The 19,070-nt window shown below is 55.1% G+C and overlaps 1 protein-coding gene across 4 annotated transcripts in view; it reads left to right on the top strand.

The window, feature by feature from the left end:
- Window positions 1-19,070, top strand: part of KIRREL3 (kirre like nephrin family adhesion molecule 3) — a 493,300-nt gene that overhangs the window by 416,401 nt on the left and 57,829 nt on the right. For all 4 annotated transcript variants that reach the window (XM_045192910.2, XM_024557364.4, XM_045192908.3 and 1 more), the window contains exons 4-5: window positions 497-646; window positions 5,181-5,330. In XM_045192910.2, the coding sequence (XP_045048845.1) occupies window positions 497-646; window positions 5,181-5,330 (300 nt within the window). The remainder of the gene's footprint in view (window positions 1-496; window positions 647-5,180; window positions 5,331-19,070) is intronic.

Below are 19,070 nucleotides of genomic sequence, written 5' to 3'. Positions count from 1 at the left end.
GCTCAGTTGGTTGGAGCATCATCCCATAGACCAAAGGTTGTGGGTTCAATCCTCAGTCAGGGGACATACAAGAGGCAACTGATTGATGTTTCTCTCTCACATCAATGTTTCTCTCTCTCTCCCCTTTTCTTCCCCTCTCTCTAAGAATCAGCGAACCTGTTCTGGAATGAGAATTAAAAAAGAAAGAAAGAGAAAAGCATGTCCCAAGGGCAGGGAGTGGCAGGCATGGCCCGTTTTGGGGGAGGATGGCTGACCTCAGCCCGAGTGTAGGTGGGTCAGAGAGTGAGGAGGCTGCAGTGAGTTCAGCTCCTGAAAGCAGGAATCCAGCTGGAGGCAGTGAGGAAGCCACCACTGGGCCCCAGGCAGGAAGGGGGTGCCCTGGGGTGGGGGTGGACTTCGTCCCCAGGGGTGGCCGGGGCTCTGCTGCCTACTTGAAGAGAAGCCCCCCAGGCTCTGCTCCCTGCAGTGACAGACCGCTGTGCTTGTCTCCCTGCAGGACAAGTGTACTCCTTCAGCCAGCAGCCCCAGGACCAGGCCGTGGTGTCGGGGCAGCCGGTGACACTGCTTTGTGCCATCCCAGAATATGATGGCTTCGTCCTGTGGATCAAAGACGGCTTGGCTCTGGGTGTGGGCAGGGACCTCTCCAGTGAGTACCTCCAGAGCTCCCCCACCTTCACGGGAAAGCCCAGGCCCACCCCTGCCTTCCCCACCCACCTGCCCGGGAATCCCACCTCCAGTGGTCAGTGCAGCTCCCCCGGCAGGGTCAGGCTGGGCAAGCCCCGGGTCCAGGGTCCGGGGGACTATGAGGGCCCCTCAGACAACTGGTACTCAACGACCACTAACCCCTCGATTCCGGTGATCACTCCCAAACCTGACATAACGCTGCCCCGGACCGTCTGCTCTAAAATCAAACTTGGTTCCTGTCAAGTCATATTTCCAGAGGTGACGTGTTCTTGTTTCTCCGTCCAAAATGCACTCCCCACTACGTCACCGCCTGCTTCTTCTGAGCTCCCATCCGTCACTCGGAGACAAATATATTGAAAACTCACAAAAAAAACCAAGACCAAAACCAAAACCAAAAAACCCTGGGGTCACTGTGTAATAGGAGAAAAAGAGAAAAAAGGGTTTGAAATAAAATCCAAACCTTGTCCAGCCCCCCCAAGACTGCTATTCACCCAAGATGCGCCGGTGGGCCCTGAGGCCATTAGGGTGGCACCTGTGCCCCCTGGCGGTGCCATGCTCGGGCATCTGCTAACTATTGTGCACTCCAGCCCTTCAGCCCATAGACCTGTCGTTCCAATCCGTCCCCTCCTCTGGGAGAACAGAGAAGGGAACCACCCTCCTGACCACTGCCCAGCCAGCATTCTTCCCCTCCCCAGAGGATGCCAAGCCTGTGACTATTTGTTAAGCTTGGCATAAACTGTAAAACCCAGGACAAGGGACCTGGGCGTCCCTGCAATGGGGGACCGGCTGAAGGAGGAGGAGAGAAGAATGTGTATTTGATGGAGAAGCAGCTTTGCCTCTCTCATGGTGTACAGCTACAGGAAAGTAAAAATCGAAGCGCTCTCTGCAACATGACAGCGGGGGAATTAATATTTTAAAATCTGAGTTACATCTTGCCAAAAATGTATATTGAAAAATTATAGCGATGGCCGATGGCATCACAGGACGTGAGCTCTACGGCCTAACTGAGCCCAGAGGAAATACACTACAAAAGCTCCGAAATGTACGAAGCTGCCATAACAGTTAAGCATGGTGAGAACCAGCCATGTTCCGGGCCTCTGGACTCCCGTACCCTAGAGGAACTGCGGGGAGGATACGACTTTCCCAGACTAGAATCGCTTGCGCCCTGCATGTCTCAGAGCCTGGCCCCACACTGTTGCTAGTTAAGGAGGCTTTCGGGGACCCCAGATGATGGTTTCTAGCCCTCAGTAGGGAACTGTGGTCTTGCTGAGTCGGTGGCCAAGGGAGGCAGGCCCCAGGTCCCCACGAATGGGTCACAGACTGGTCATCGCTGAGCCTCTGCACCCATTTCCATGAGCGGCTTTCCAGGCTCCAGGACTGGGTCCTGCTGGGTGCTGAAGGGCACTGGGCTCTGATGGATGGGCGTCTGCCTCCCCCTGGCCTTGACTCCATTTATACAGAGGAACTTGGCCGTGTCCCTGCACAGCCAATGAACTCCAAGTCCTGACAGGGCATTTCCTCTGTATTTGGTCACCTGTTCCCAAAATAGCATCAAGACGATAGTGACAGACACTTACATGCCCCATAAATACCGAGGAGAAAGTGAGAGTAATCGATCTCAACTCAGTTCAGCAAGTGTTTTGCAGAGCACTTCACACCACACCCTTTTCCTGTGGGGAAACTGAGGCTGGGTCTTGCAGGACTTCCTCCTGCTGCGGCCTGTGTTCAGCCCCCCAGGAATGGTGTCCCAGACGAAGACCTCAGAGTCTTCCCGGTCACCACGGCTGGAAAAAACAGTCAAAGGAAGTGATTTATAAGTACATTCCCTCGTATTGATAGGGCATTCTTCTACTAAGAAGCCCAGGTAGAATCTCACAAACCTATAATGACCCACAGGGAGAAACAGAGGGTTTCCCCCTTCATGTGACAGGAAAACAAAGTCACAGCTGAGAAAGAAATTGATTCAAATCCACACCAAAGCCCAGTGCTGGGTACCCTGACCCCTAGCCCCCAAAAGGCCCAGGCGCCAGGTCTGCTCTCACTTAGAAAGACGGGGCCTCTTTGCTGCCCCGCCTCATGAAAACCAGCATGTACAGACCACCCACTAGGTGCCGGGCTCCTCACACAGGCTATCCCATCCAATCGTTACCAGGACTCAGCAAGGTCCTGGTTTTGTTCCCGCACTACTGATGGCAGAAGCACAAAGTAAAAGTGACCAACCCAGGACACCACATCTGGGAAGGGATACAGCTGCCATTTATTTGAACCCAAGCAACCTGGCTGCAGAACCCAGACTCCCCATGATTTCGCCTCCCCCGAGAATAGCGAGAGGGAGTAACGATGCTGTGGAAGGAGCTAGAACTTCCTCAGCATCTACGCTTCTGGATGTTTTCTGAAGATGCTGCCAGTCCTTAGGAGAGCATCACAGCTCTGTCGCCTAATTAAGCAAATACAAACAAACCCATCACTGATGTTGTCAGCAGCTCCTGAGAGTGAAATCGCGGCTGATCGCTCGCTTGTGAAAAAACAAAAACACCAGCTCCAGCCAAGAGGCCCGCGGAGGAGCGGGAGCTAATCCCGGGACAGCAGGATCCAGAGGCTGGGCTGAAGGGGCTGTCGAGGTCAGCCAGCTACACTGAGTGCGGCAGCGCCAGGGAGCGCCCTGGCTACAACCCATTTCCAGCCCTGACCCTGGGGGACCAGTTTAACTCACCTGGACTCCTTCCCCAGGGTGCAGAGGGCGGGCAGGGCAGGCAGGAGGAGAGGCGGGAGGCGGTGCTCTGGGGGTGGGCGGTGCCCTGCTGGTTGCCCTGTGGGCCTCTCTCTGACCCGGCCTGAGCAGCGGTGGAGGGCAGGCTACCTGATTGCGTGTTGGGGACATGCCAGCCAAGAAGACATGAGCCTAAAGGGCTCTGCCGCACAAGGAGCACCCGCAAAACCTACTGGGAAACCTGGCAGAGAATGACAGCTACCTTCAAGGACCAGGATTGGGGGGCCCTGCATTGCCCACCCCCCAGGGAGCCCCGCCCTGCCTCAGGAAGACCCTTAGCTTGTGGAGGTGGAAGGGGCCATAGAGCTGCGATGTTTTTAATTGGCAGAAACCTCTGCAGAGCCCCTGACAGATGGCCACACCACCTGTGCTTGAATACAGCCAGTGACAGAGACCTCACCACCACTCCTGGCAGCCCAGACCCTCATTGGACACCTCGATGGGTTAACAACATTCTAAAGTGTTTCCCCGTGACAGTTCTGCCATCAGTGCTGACGCGGTCCTCGGGAGGAGCAAACACGCATCTGAGCAATGCGGAGAGACTTTGAAATGTTCAGAGAGAGAGAGCTGTTCCTCGCCCCTGCCTCTGTTCCTGTCTCTCACTTGCTTAAGCCCTGGTCTCCCCGTTTAAAGGCCAAACGTGCTCAATCCTCCTCTCCCGTGGCACCTTTCTGAGAAGTCACACTGTCCTGGTGAAGGCCCTTCGGAAACAAGAGCCGTTTGGGACTTCCCAAAGGGGGACAGACCTCTGAGGAGAGAAGGGGACCAGTACGGGGAGGCGGGAGGCGGTACCTTATGAGGGACAGGTGGGGGGAAGGGCAGAGCTCAGGCAAGGGAGTGGGTGGAAAGGGATCCCGCTGAGGGCAAGTAAGAGGGCTCAGGACCCAAGACCCTGGAAAGAGAGGAGCTGACCCACGTGGTCAGCCATGACTTGGGTTGGCGTTTGTATTCAGCCCTACACAGCAGCAGGGAGGCTGATTAATGATTTATCATGCCCAAGCCTTTATGTATCTATTATTCATCTCCACTGGTACAAGGGGCCCCAGATCCCTAAGTGCCCTTATAAGCACTTAATCAGACCCTGGGGCTTGGGGGTGAGCCAGAGGGGTGAGGAGAAAAGGGCTGCTGATGGTTCAAAGTGACCCGAGCTTCCTGGGCACTGGTAGGGTGGGCCCAGGCTGTGCACCTTGAAACAGAACTTTTCCCCCAAATCACTCAGAATCCTTTCGCAAATATTTTTCTGTTTTATTCCTTCTGTGTGTGTGTGTGTGTGTGTGCCTCCCTCTCTCTCTCTCTCCTGTCTTTTCGTGGATCCCAGCCTAGCACCCTCTGTCTCTCTGGGTGTGTCCTTATCAAAACGCATTCTACTTGGTAAACCACTATGCTCAGCGCTCCGCTTTCTGGAGTACCAAGCCTGCTGTGTCTGTCCCCACTTGACATTCCCCACTCCGTTCTCTCCTTCCCTCTCCAGCATTAGCTTCCCCAACAGCCCTAGACTTAAAATCGACAATTCCCTTGTGCACCCACACTCTGCCCCAGCGCCCTGGGGACACTCGCACAGCGGGTCTCCTCATGCTGAGCGGGGGACCCCAAGCAGCTGCCTGCTCTGCCAGCTGCTAAGACAGACGGTCCAGCCCCTGCTCAGGTGTGCGCCGCTGTCCTGTTTATCAAGCACGTCAGCTCCACCCCTGGGCCAGCCCCCTTGATCTGCCTGCTGTCCCCACAGGTTACCCACAGTACCTGGTGGTGGGGAACCACCTGTCGGGGGAACACCACCTGAAGATCCTGCGGGCAGAGCTACAAGATGACGCCGTGTACGAGTGCCAGGCCATCCAGGCCGCCATCCGGTCCCGGCCTGCACGCCTCACCGTCCTGGGTAAGCACTGTCCACGTGTGGGGCGGGGACACCATGGGGACACCACAGGCTCAGCTCCAGAAGGTGCCTTCCAGCCCGATGCAGGGGGCTCCTGGTGGGCCAAGCCCCAGGCATTGTCTCACAGGACTCGGCCACTGGCCCCACTGTGTCTGTAACCCCTCCCCACCAAAAGGGGAAGAGTGAAAGTTCCTGCCCTGGACATCAGAGGGCCAAGGCCACCTTCCCTGTGACCTTGTCCACCCCGTGGTTTGACCCCAGCTCAGGGAGCAAACAGGGGCCCCTGGATGCTCATTTATTCCAGCAGAAAACCTGTTCTTCATGTGGAATCTGCCAGGCCCCGTGCTAGGCAAGAGAGAGATGGAGGAGGAGGTGACATTGCTTTGGGTCACTTCTTCCTGGATTGACCTCCCTCAGGGTGCTAACCAAGCCCCATCTCACCAGTCCCCCTGTCAGAGTCCCCAGCTTGCTTGTCCCTATGACTTCAGCATCCATAGCAACCTCTGCTTCCCCTGTTCCCTGTCCCATCCCCCCTTCCCTGCTCCCGGGAACCCTGGGCTGCCTACGTCATGCCTGGGAAAACTCACATCAGGCCCTTATTTCAGCTCATAACTTTGCTCTTGGTCTCTCTTCATCTCGGCCTCCCGGTGTCCCCTGGACATCCTGCCTAAACAGGGCACCCTGTCCCTCACTGGGGACGCCTGCCGGAAGACAGGGAATAAGCTCACTACCTCTTCAGTTGCCTCGCCCCTGTCACCTCCTTCCTCCAGCGAGAGGTCACTGAGGAGCCAGGCCGCTGGGCACAGAGCCTTGCACACAAGTCATAATATCTCCATGTAGTTAGCTGTTGACAGCAACTCTCAAAGCACTTTCCCGTATCCTTCCTCTGCTGTTTGATGCAAGCCTGTGGGGCAGAATTGCTGCCCCCGATGAGAAGCTGAGGCTCTGAGGGCCAGGCCTCCCGGCTGGAGCTCTGCGCACCGCTTCCCTGCCTCCCTAGGGCGTCTCCGCCAGGCCTCCTGTGGGACGGAGCTCAGCAGCCAGAGAGGGGCTCCCGGGTTCCGCCCCCGCTGGCCTCCTCGCAGCTGCTGAAAAGCTTTGACAGCGGGGTCAGCAGCCAGGGTGCTGCCCCCTCGCCTCGCAGATGAGGCGCAGGGCCACACTGTGATGAAATATTTACTCGCGTGTCCGGTTATCTTCAGATCTACACGGGCAGAGCACAGGCAGATTAGCCCAGCACAGCGGCCGACAGGCCCCAGAGGACCACTTACCAGGCTCAGAGCCCGGCTTCCCGAGATGGGGAGGAGGAGCTGGGGCTGGGCTCAGAAACTCCTGTGGCCTTTGCGTCGCCTCGGGCCGGCGATGAAGGGCATGAGAAAAGCAAGCCCGGCCGGGCCGGCGGGGTGGATACACTGGGGTTGTGTGGTTGGGAAGTGGGCCTTCAGGAGAGTCGTCAGGGACACTGAGGGCAAGCCGCCATTCTGTCTCTCCTGGGATGGGGAGGAAAATGGGGACAGGTACGGGGCTTGAGGGAAGAGGAAAGGCGGGTTTAGTGCCAAATATATTATCTGGTTTTTGAGGCTTGCAAAACGCCGGAACAGATTTGCTGAGCAAAGGTGCAGAATCTTCATCTTCGGAGGTTATTCGGCCCCTTCCTCAGGAGGGTCTGCCTCCTGCTTCCTCGCTCCCTGGCGGAGGGGACCAAAGAATGCTAAAGCGAGCAGGGGCTAGGCATTGCCTGCCTGAGCTTCATGTAGGCCCTAGAATAGATGGGGGTGCATCTTGTCCTGAAGTGGTTGTCCCAGCGTCAGAGCTCCACCCAGTCCGGCCCAGCGATTTACTGGTTCCGTTCCTTCTACCGCAGTTAGGGAAAGAAGTCCGAATTACTCCAAATATCTGGCAGATAAGGGAATCAAGACGCAGAGAGGCAAAGGCACTTACTGGAGGTCACACAGCTGAATCACACTCAGAACAGACCCCAGACTTTCCATCTGCGGCCAAAGCTCTCTGCCTGATCCCCCATGTTCCTAGATGCCGGCAGAATCTCCCTGGTCTGGCCAGATAAGAGCCAGGCTTCTGGGAGCAGGGCCTCGGGTCTAGTCCAAACACACCTTACTTTGTCTTGGGCCACATCGCAATGGCGTTTGATCCCCCCGCCTCCCTCTCCAGTGGCACAGCCTGGCACCGCGTATGGGCACACAGCTAGGTTTGTGCGGGGAAGATGTTTCATTCAAGTATGGGTCACAGTTCAAGAGGCAGAAGGGGGAGATTCCAGGGGGGCCCAGCAGGATGGCCTGGGTAACATTCCTGAGAGCCAGGGAGGGGCCTGAGAAGGGAGGGACCTTTCACTCAGATTCCACAAAAACAGCTCCTCTTAACTACACCAACCCCTGGCAAGAAAGAGCTTCCCCAACTCCTCAGGGACACCTTAGGCCCCCACCCCTGAGCTAGTCCTGCACGTCCTATCCCTCACCTTGTCCTGTAGGTCCCCAGCCCTCTGCTGGTCCTGCAGGGCTCTGCCCGAAGGACCACCCTGGTTGCCTATCTCTGTGGTGGACAGCCCCACCTACTGCCCTGGAGGGAGGCTCTGCCGCAGAAGTTCACCCAGCCTTCTGGAAAGCGAGCCCTGGCCTGTGCATGGTGCTGAGCAGACAGAGCAGCTGCTCCGGCCGAAGGGAGAGGGGTGCTCTCACGCTGCCCAGCCAGCTTCCCAGCCAAGACCCATCTGCTCCACTGTGACATCTCAGCCTGGGAAAATGTCCCAGCCAGTTCCCCAAGGGGGTTGGGAGGTGGGGAGTGCTGCCTTTCCTGTGTTCCAGGAATGAGAGCTTCCTAATTTAGTCTGTATTTGCCTGAGATCGATTTTTAATTAAATAAAGTAAGAGCCTGATTAGAACCTGCGGAAGATGTGAGAGCAGAATCAGATGGTATTCTGGCAAAACCGCAAAGCAAGCACCAAGTGAGGAGGGCAAATACGAGAGACTCTATAGCCAACAGATGTGCATTGTGAAAATATGCATCTGCCGGCACCGCTTGGAGAAGCCAGGGGTGGGGGGGCCAGATCACACAGCCTGCCGGGCTCCTGGGAGGGCGCGGGGACTCGGGCCCAGCAGCCAAGCCTAGAGTCACAGACATATTAATTAGCCTTGCGTTTCCAGCTCTCAGATGCAATCAGGCAAGGAGCAACGCTGAGCTGGGCTTTTGCTCCCCCAGGAGGCACAGGGAGGGGAGAGGGAGCTAGGGAACTGGGGGGGAAGAGAGGGCAGGGGCTGTGCTCCGGAGTCTGAGCCAAGCAAAGCATGGGGGGGCCATTCCAGGTCAAGGGGTTGCCTTCCCTCTGTGACCCAGACAGCCAGAGACCGTGCTCTGACACAAGCCAGCTGGAGACATGTGTCCTTCCGCCCCCAGAACACCTGAAAATCCCAGTATCACGGAAAGAGCAGCAGTCCCAGTCCAGCCATGAGCCAGCTGTGTGACCTTGGCCCAGTTACTCCGCCCTTGGGGGTCCCATAGCCTCATCTGTGCAATGGAGGTGGTGACACATAAGATGACCCCTAAGAACTGTCCAGCTAGCTCCCCAAATGCCTGGCTTCCACAGCAAGGACCCAAAAGTCACAGCAGCTATTCCAGGGAAATGCTCTAACCTGCACTGGACCCGGGGTTCAGGTGCTGGTGGAGGCAGAGAAGGTGACAGGTGATCGAGTGAGGACAGAGATGGGGACTCTCAAGTCCTGGCCAGCTCTGGCATTCTGAAACGGGCTGTACACCTTGGCCTACAGCCCTCCTCTGTATCCAGCCTCCCCCCTCCCTTGTCTTCAGAGACACAGCACAGTTGACCATGTGCCTGTGCAGAGCTGGGGGACAGGGGGCAGAGCCCTGGCTGGGGAGAGGGATGCCTGCCTGCAGCTTAGTCCCTGGGTGACCTTGGGCAGGTCTTTAGGGCTGGTATTGGGTCTCTAGTTCAATTTTCTTTAACCAGCACTTAGTACTCAATACGATGTGATGGTTTTTAATAAATGAGTGAATGAATGGATGAATGAGTGAATGAATGAAGTTTCTGGTTCTTAATCTATGAAACAGGGATAATAAAAATACCAACCTTCTAGCACTGTTGTGATCGTCACACACACACACACACACACACATGCAGACCACCCCTTCTCCTACCTGCAGGAGCCCCAGGGTTGAAAATTCCTAAACTGTGCCAGGGCCAGAGCTGAAAGGGGGGCATTGCACTTGACCTTTCTCAGTGCCTGAAAACTTGGGCAGCAAGGTGCTGAGGGACCAGAGCGGGGAAGATTTGATCAACAAATATTTACTGAGCACATATCATGTGCCAAGCACAGCTCTAGGTGGCTGAGATGCATCCGTAAACAAGAGAGAAGACCAGCCCCTGCCCCGGCAGAGCGCGTTTCCCTAGCAGGGAAACAGACAGACACCAACAACAGTGAACGAGTGAACCATGCAGGCATGTCGGGCATCCGCTGGAATAAACACCAAGAAAGAGGGGAGAGCAGGGTGAGGGGACTGGAAGTGGGTGGGGAAGGGTGGTGGGTGCCAGATTAATTATTTAGAAAGGTGTTTTCCCAGTCTTCCTCCCCCTCCCCTCTTCTTCCTGGCCCGTTCTGATATTAAGTCTGCTGCCTTGTAGCTCCCGTCAGAAGCAAAGCTTCCTAAACCAACATGAATTATTTAACACGGTGACCAAGTCAGCTGAACTAAAGTGAGTGCCTTTAAACCGACGTCAGGCCCGGAATACTGAGAGGGGAAAACAGATAAGGTCCCAACACGTCCTTACCTTGCACCTTTTTTCAATGCACGAGCGCCCTCTGCAAGTGCCCCAGCAGGAGAACTGCAGGCAGGGTGCCCCTGAGTGCACCCCCACTGCGGACCCCTCAGCTGGGGGAGGTGGGCCCAGGGAGTGGCCGTGAACAACTCGGGCCATGCAGCAACCGGCCACGCAGCAACCGAAGGCAGAGCTGACCCAGACCCCGAGATCCCTGGCTTCTAAACCGGTTCTCCATTGTTCTTCTCAGAGCTGATGGCGAGAACCCTGCCGCAGTCGCCCTGTCTGTCAGTGGGGGGCCGTCAGAGTGGTTCTTCAGGGCCGGGAAAGCTCCTGCACAGAAGGAAGCACAGGCCCCCTCTGAGGCCGGCCCTCTGCCCTCTCTCCAGCCCCGGCTTAGCCCACCTTGCTCTGACGACAGCCACCAGCCCACACTCCCCTCTGCTCCCCACGTTCTGTGCCCTTGTCACTGCGTGGTTCTGCCTAAAATGCCATTCCCACGCTTCTTTCCTCATCCAACTCTTGCTCCCCTGTCAGGATTCATCTTAGACATCACCTCCTCTGGGAAGCCCTCCCTGAACATCGCATGGCCTGACTGTCTCCCTCTGTGCCCCCTTAGCCTTCCGTTTGCATATCCTCCACAACATTCAACCCAATTACATTGAAAGTAACTGTTCCCACGCCTAGCTTCCCCACTGGGTCCCTCGTGCCCAGCGCAGCCTGTGAGCACCTGCCTGGTGCTCAGTAAATGTTCACCTTACCACTGTAGGAAGAGGGTTTGGGGCAAACGACGGGGTGGCTCCCGTGCACCTCAGCACGGGGAGCGGGGCCTGGCAGCGAGTAAGCCCCGGGTGCCCGTGAGAGCTACGTTGTGTGCTGTGGTGTGTGTTCAGAGAGCGGACCTGCCTCCCCAGTGGGGAGCTCAGACCCTGGAAGCCTAGCTGTGCTGGTTCCTCACTGGTGCAAGCTTGGGCGAGTTATGTAACCAGTCTGTGCCTCAGTTTCCTCATGTGTAAAAGGGGGGAATAGTCGAGATAACCAGGTCCTCTCGGGGTTATAGAGGGCATGCGCTGAAATAGTACATGCAAAGCGCTCACGCAGCAAGGCCTGTCAGCGCCGACAGTCACCACCATGCCTGTGGGCGGTGTCGCCCCGGCGCCTGCAATGTTGGGGGACACCACGAGCAAGCCCTCCTCCTAGGGGGGCTCAGGCTCATAGCCTCGGGAAGCCATCCACCCAGCACACGGGCAGGAAGACGGGCTTCCCACAGCCCCTCCCGCTCGCTCCAGCACGGGAAGACAGGCAGAATTGATTTCCTTATCTCCTCATTAGGCGTGTTTTGCTGGGCCCCGGCCTGGTCTTGGGTACCGTATCTCATTTGCGCCGTGTGCCTGGTTCCTGCCACATTCATTACCCTGCGATCACCCCCAAATAGGGCAGCAAACACGCCAGAGATGGGAGATGGGAACAAACAAAGCCTCCTTATCTCCTGAAGTCCCAGACAGGCATCGGGCCTGAGCTTCTCGCCCCCTCCACTGCTACCCCCGCTGCCCGCTCCTCCCCACTCCCTTCTGCTACCCTGCCCTTCTGGGGGGCCACCACCAGGCCCCCTAGTCCAGAAGCTGATTCCCCTCCTCCCTTCGCCGTGGCCACTGCACACCCCTCTCGGCCCTCCCCATTTAAGTCTGTGCTTACCTGCTGGGACCAGCAACCAAGGGAGCGTGGCTCGGGCTCACTGAGGGACCTTAAGCTGACTAACAGTCTCACTCCTAAGTTATCGCATAATGTCCCTGGGGGTAGGGGTCCTGGTCTCCAAGGTCCACACTGTGGGTTCAGTGTTGTGCCCCCTGACAAGCCACCCAGAGCAGTCGTTGGTGGAGGGTGAGAGCAGAGCGCTCAGCAGCCACTGGGTGCAGGGTGCTGACTTCAGAGCTGAGTCCCTGTGGGCCCTCGCACGCTGAGATCATCCCCCCATCCCCAGTCTTCCTGTCCCTCCAACACTCATGCTGACGTGGAAGGAACGGCCTCTCTGCCTGCCTACACCCCCTTCACCCTGTTCTTCACCTGAGCCTCAGTGGGCTGCAGGAGAGCCCACTCCCCTAGCTCGGGCCCATCCATCGTGGTGGGAGATGAGGTGGGAGACAAGTTCAGGGAGGCTGGGGCTCCCTGAGGGTCGGAGGCAAACTCAGCATGTCCCCTCTCAGCAGGAATGTAGGTGGCAGGGGCAGGCAGGGGCCTCTCCCGGCAGGGGGGACCTGATGCAAAGGACACACACCCTCCGAGTCACCCTACCTGGCGTTGCCCTGGTCAGCGGGAACAGACTCAGGCAACGAGAGGAGAGCTAACTAGCCTAACTAGGTGGCCTTGCAAGAGTGGCCCAAAGCCTGGCACTGCCTCGGGGGCAGTGCTCCCCAAACAGCCCCCCAGGGCCCGCCCCTCCCCTGCCTCCTCCAGCAGCTCTGGCAGTCAACAGGAGCGCACGGCAGGCTCTGCATCACCTCAAGGTGCTCAGCCTCCTGCTCCTGGACCCCACCCCCACCCCGCTCTCAGTGTGCTGGCCCCCCGAGTCCCCCATCACTGAATGAGGCAGCCCTGCAGCGCTGAAGTGTGACCCACCCCACCCCAGGCCCTGTGCTTCTTCAGGACAGGGGCCCGCACCTGGGAGTGGGGAGCTGTGTCGTCATGCTCCAGTCCTGCCACCGGGTGGCCATGACACAGGAGCTAAAGATATTTGACCTCTTGGGACCCCTGTCTCCCTTGTAAAATCAGCTGGAAAAGGGGGCACAGACACTCCACAGCCTGACTAGGGTTCTCCCTCATCTGATCCTGGTTTGAGGCCGGGCAGGAGGGCCATTATTCCCTGAGTCCTTGGTCCCTTGCTCCTGAGACAGAGGGTGTGTCTGTCTCTGCGTTACCCAAGCCTGACCTGGGAGAGGCGGCTCAGCAAAGGGGAGCATAAGCTCAAACCATGGACATTTGCACAAGTCAGGGCCTTGACCCTCTGGTGTCGGCCATCGGACGTAGAACCAGCAGCTCCCAGGAGCCTGGGCAATTCCGGCCACTTTCTGTAGGTCTCACGAGGCAGCTGCCCTGAGGAGGCTGCATCCACTCTAGCACCTCTGGCCGGGCGTGGCTTCCAACATCCCCCACACCTGCAGAACACAGACAGGGGCCCACCTGTGTGGGGGGCCCTGTGGGTCCTCAGCCAGGAACCCAGCTGCCCACAGGCCCTGAGGAGGCTCCCTGTTTATGCATTAGTCGTATTCGTACATGCACCTCAAGGTCACGTCGCCAGTGTGCACACACATCCACACACACGCACACTCAGGGCTTGGCCCAATCACCAGGCCCCCGTGGTGGGGAGATACACTCAGTCAAGACACGCAGTGGCCAATGGGAAATGGGCAATCTCGGTGACTGAACTAAAGCTTTGCCCCCGCCCTTTGTCAGGCCCAGAGAGACTGGAGGCAGTGGAGCATGAGATCCCCAGAGCGAGGCCCCGCCACTCTGTCGATTCCCCCTAATGAGAAATGAAGTGGAGGGAAGAGTCACAGCCACCTCTAGGGACAGCCAGGGACAGCCAGTCCCACTGGGGCGAGCCAACCCTCTCCTGGCCCCAGCCCCTGGGCACAGTGCGAATGCCACACCTAGGACACTGGCTGGTGGGCTGAAGCCAGCCCTGGGGAAGCCCCAGAGGCCGAGCTGGGATGGGACATATCTAAGGATAAAAATAGCACATGGCTTCCCTCCTCTGACCTCAGCCCAGGCCCGAGACCAGGGTTTCATGGCAAATTATGGATTTAAAACTAGCCATGAATCTCCATTATAGCATGAAATGAGAAAGGAAAATGCTACTAAATGGAAGCCTTTCCTCAGCAGCCAGAGGGACAGGGAGGGGTGTCACTTTGGGAGGGAGTTGAAAGCCGAAGTCACAAAACCCAAGGCAGACTCACAGAGGCTAAGATCAAGAACCGTCCCGGAGACAGATGCCCCGGAGAGGGAGTGGGGACCGGACCTCCGGGAGACGCCCACTGCGCTCGCCAGCACAGGACATGGCAGTGGCAGAGTGGGCAGCGCCCACCTGCGGAAGCCACAGCCTGGGCTCCCCGCTCCCTGCAGAGGGATGGTGCAAGGCCTCCTCAGGAGAGGGCCGGCCAGAGCGCTGTTGTTTGGTTGCTGCATAGGGACGGTACCTGTAGTGAAGATGCAGCGAGAGAGGGAGAGAGGGAGGGGGTGGGGGAGAGGCACTTCGGAACCGTGGCCTGCCGCATGGGTGACCCACTTGCACACCTGCCAGGCAGACCCAAGGTCTCCTTTCCTAGATGAGAAAGGTGGCGCATGAAGACACCCGTGAACTTGCCCAAGGTCACACATCAAGAGAGAAAAAGAGTTAGAATCTGAACTCAGTTCTTTCTGGCCCCAGATCCCCTGCCCTTTCAGCCCAGTCGGGCCCCTCCCTTCCCCCAGCACTCTGCTCAGACTTACTGCTGTCTGACTCCTCGCTTCAGATGCGGAGGCAGCGCCAGTCTCTCTCCAGCCCCGGGGGGCCTCTGGGAGCCCTGTCCGAGCCCAAGCCCTAGCCCTGTCCCAGGGACCCCACAGTCAGAGAGGTGGCCTGTGCAATGAACCACAGACTTTGGAAAACCCTTCCCGGCAGCCCACTCCCCAGACGCACTGGGGGAGCCAGGGCCCCTAGACGCACAGCATCCATTTTCCATCCCATTAGGTCCCGTTATGAGGGGGCTGCCTGCTGCCCCTCTCCCCATCACTCTGGGCCTCTAAACCACCCTGTCTGTGTGGAGAAGGCTTTCCTAAGTGGGAAGCTCATCGGCACCCAGAAGCCCACACAGCTGCCTCCAGCTCCCAAAAATAAATAGCTGAGCCCCACAGCCCAGGAAGGCTGGCTTCCAAAAGAATGTTGCGTTTTCACAAGCCTATCAAGGTGTTTGTAAATGTTTATAGGAAGGAAGAACATCCCATATGTAAATATGTCAAGAAAGGTGTTAGCAGCTGAGAAATCACCCAGCGCCAGGAACAGCAGGGCAGCCTCAGTGGTGGAGGGCAAGAACGGAGTCGGGGGACGGGAGGGCCCGGGCCAGCCTGGTGGCCAAAGAGCCACCTCCACCCTAGAGCCGGTACTGCTCTTCCCCAGAACACACCGCCCCCTCCCACTTGCCACATGCTTCCCCTCTATCTACACAGTGAGAGACGTACACACAGTCCCTAGGATGCTGGAGAGAACTCGTCTTACAGATGGGTCAACTGACGCCAGAAAGGAAAGAAAATATGCCAGAGGCTGCAGGATGCAGAGGAAAGGGAGAACCTGGCATCTCTGATCCCTCAGGATAGAGGAGGTTGGGCTCTGAGTACAGGTCCCCTGGGACTCCCCCATCTCTCCCCTGTCTCTCCTCCCAGCCCCAAATACCAACTTGGCCTGAGAAGCCGTTCTGCTAACAGCCAAAACCTAACCTGGAAAGACCCCCCCACACCTATCCTTGATTAGAGAATTTTAGAGCTGGAAGGAGCTTGCCAATCAAGGGTTCTTTGTTCATTCCATTTTTCAACATATGAGGGGGGAACCCACATAAACCAGGAATTATATTCTGGAGGGTGGTCCCGGTAGAGGACAGGCTTAACCACTAGGTGAGTGTTTTAGGAACCCAGCTGCCTCAGTGCACCAGCTGGCATTGTTGTGAGAGGCTGCGTTTGGCTTCGGTGAATTTTTGTTGAAGACTCCTTCAACGTGTTCACCCATTTCACAATGGGTGATTGACAAGTCCACCTGCCCATACCATGCTGAGTGTTCAGCAGTTTTTGACCAGAAACAGCATGACCCCCATGCCCCAACCTCCCTAGTTACCCGATCTCACGCCGAGCAACATTTTTGTTTCCCTGGATGAAAAAAGTCCTCAAAGGCAAACGTTTTGCTGATGTGGAAGAGGTGAAACAAAAAAACGGCGGAAGCACTAAAAGGCGTCAAAATCAACAAGTTAAACTGTGCTGAGCAGTGGAAAAAAGTCACGATAGGTGTGTTGCATCAAATGGAGAGCACTTTGAAGGTGACTGAAGTTTAAACATGTAAGAATAAGCACAGTTTTTTATAAATAAATTCCAGTTTGGGGGGGAGTCCCTCCTCGTATACCTGCCAGGCACTAGACACTGGGAATATTCATCAGTGGTCAAAACAGATTAGACTCTTTCCTTCATGGAACTTCAATCCTGGAACAGTAACAATAAACACAGGAAGGAAATGTTATCGTTTATTAGAAGGTGGCGGGTGCCACCCAAACAAGGGCCCAAGGGACTGCGTTTCCTGGAGGGAAGAGCATGTGGCCTTATTATCTTTCCTTTATTTTTTTACAGCTTGATTGAGACATCATTGACATACCCCTAAGTTCGAGCATCTTAAGTGCACAGCTCCATGGTTGTTAGTGAGTTTACAGCGTTCGTCAGCCATCGCCACAACCCAGTATTAGACCATTTCCATCACCCTCACAAATCCCTTGTCAATTTCCACTTCCACCCCAGTCCCAGGCAACCGCTGACCTGCTTTCTGTCTCTGTGCATTCGCCTCTTCCGGGCATCTCCACGAATAGGATCGGACAGTACTCGGCCCTAGTGTCTGGCTCCTTTCACTTAGCAGAGTGTTTCTGAGATGCACCGATGCTGTTTGTACCCTGTGTCGACAGTGCATTCGTTGTCATTGCTCAGTGGCATCAGTCCGTCGTGTGGCTAGACCGCACTCTGCTCGTCCTTCCGTCCCCTGGCGGACATCTGGGTCACTTCCAGTGTGGGGCTGTGACGGACAACTCTGCTGTGAACATTCATACACAGTGCATGGCTGGGTACAGGTGTTCGTTTTTCATGGGTAAGTTTCTGGGAGTGGAATAGCTAGGTCACATGGGAAGTTCAAGCACAGCTTTTTAAGGAAGTGCCAAATCATTGTACTTGCCACGGCAGCTGTTTTGCTTTATCGCGTTCCCACCATGAGTGAGAGTTTCGGGTCTCCACAATCTCATCGATACTTACCGTAGTTTGCCTTGTCTGTTACGGCCGTTCTAATGGGTTTGAAGGGACATCCGATGATGGATTTAATTTGCATTCCCCTAATGACTAATGATATCGAGCATCCTTTGATGTGATAATTATCTACTTTCTATTTCCCTTGGTAAAAATGTCTATTCAAATCTTTTGCCCGTTTTTAAAAAGGATCATTTGTCTTATTGTATTGTGAGAGCTCTTCATATATTCTGGACGCAAGTTCTTTCTGAGATATTTAATTTGCAAATATTTTTCTCAGTTTGTGGCTTGTCTCTTTATCTCCTTACTGCTCTCTCTTGAAGCACAAAAGATTGTCATTTTAATCAAGTCCAAGTTAGCATATTTTCTCTTTTATGGATTGTGCTTTTGACATCGTATGCAAGAACTCGGTCTAACCCGAGGTCACGGAGATTGACTCCTATGTTTTCTTCCACAAGTTCTACAGTTGTAGCTGTTATATTTAGCCTATAGTATAAGTCCTTTTAAGTTAATTTTGGGGCAGGACGTGAGGCAGGAAACAAAATCTACCATTTTTGCATACAGCTCTCCAGCCGTCCAAGCATCATCTGTTGGAAAACATTGTCCTTCTCCCCACTGAATTACCTCCACACCTTTTCCAACCGCAACTGGTCAAAACTGTAAGGGTTCTTATCTGGAATACTATCACTTTAGAGTACATTTCGAATTCAGGAAAAGGAAATCCTCCAATTTCGTTCTTTTTCTTTTCTTTTAACTTTTTTAAAAATTTTTATTTATTTATTTTTAGAGAGATGGAAAGGGAAGGACAAAGAAAAGGATAGAAATATCAATGTGTGGTTGCCTCTTGCGTGCCCCCTACTGGGGAACCTGGCCTGCCACCCAGGCGTGTGCCCTGACTGGGAATCAAACCTGCGACCCTTTGGTTCGCAGCCCACACTCAGTCCACTGAGGTACACCAGCCAGGGCCAATTTTGTTCTTTTTCAAAATGATTTTTAGCAGTTTGGGGCCTCCTATAATTCCATGTGAATTTTAGGACCACCTTAATTTCTGCAAATGGTTGCTGGAATTTTTACGGGAACTGTGTTACAGCTAAGGCCCAATTAGAGGAGACTTGCCACCTCCACAAGGCTGAGTCTTCCCATCCATGAATACGGACTGTCTCTCTGTTTATTTAGGTCTTTCATTTTTCCCAGCAACATTTTTTAGTTTTTAGCGTACGTCTTGTACTGCTTTTGTTCAACTTATTCCTAAGTATTGTATTCTTGTTGATGCTATTGTGAATGAAATTTTTTCTTAATTTCATTTTCAGCCTGCTCATCACTAATAGACAGAAACACAAACGATTTTTGTACTTGGATCTTGGAGCCTTAACCTTGTTGAACTCATTTTTCAGATTTTAATGGTGTTTTTATGAATTCCTTAAGATTTTATGCACATAGGATCATTTATGTAAGAACAGTGATAGTCTTCTTTTCCATTCGGATGCATTTTATTTCCTTACTGGACTGTCTGAACAGGGTGTCCTACCTGTGGCCTGCGGGCTGCATGCAGCCCAGGATGGCTACGAATTCGGACCAACACAAAATTGTACATTTACTTAAAACTTTTTTTTTTTTTTTTTGCTCATCAGTATTCATTAGTGTTTGGGTATTTAATGTGCAGCCAAGACAATTCTTTGTCCAATGCGCCCAGAGGTGCGGAAAGGCTGGGCAGCCCTGGCTGGCGTTCCCAGGGTAGAGTTGGATGAAAGCAGTAAGAGCGGCCACCTGGCTTCATTCACGCCCAGCCCCAGGGGAGAGCACTCAGTCTTTGCCCGTGAAGTACAACGTTAGCTGTGAGTGTTTTATGGGCACCCTGCATCATGGGTTGAGGAAATTCCCATCTGCCTCTTCTTCAGTGAGAGGCTTTACTATGAATGGTATTGAATTTTGTGAAG

This window comes from Desmodus rotundus, chromosome 7 (assembly GCF_022682495.2).
Source record: "Desmodus rotundus isolate HL8 chromosome 7, HLdesRot8A.1, whole genome shotgun sequence".
Classification (NCBI taxonomy): Eukaryota; Metazoa; Chordata; class Mammalia; order Chiroptera; family Phyllostomidae; genus Desmodus; species Desmodus rotundus.
The sequence above is the reverse complement of the archived record's forward strand: the minus strand, read 5'-3'. Positions and strand labels throughout refer to the sequence as shown.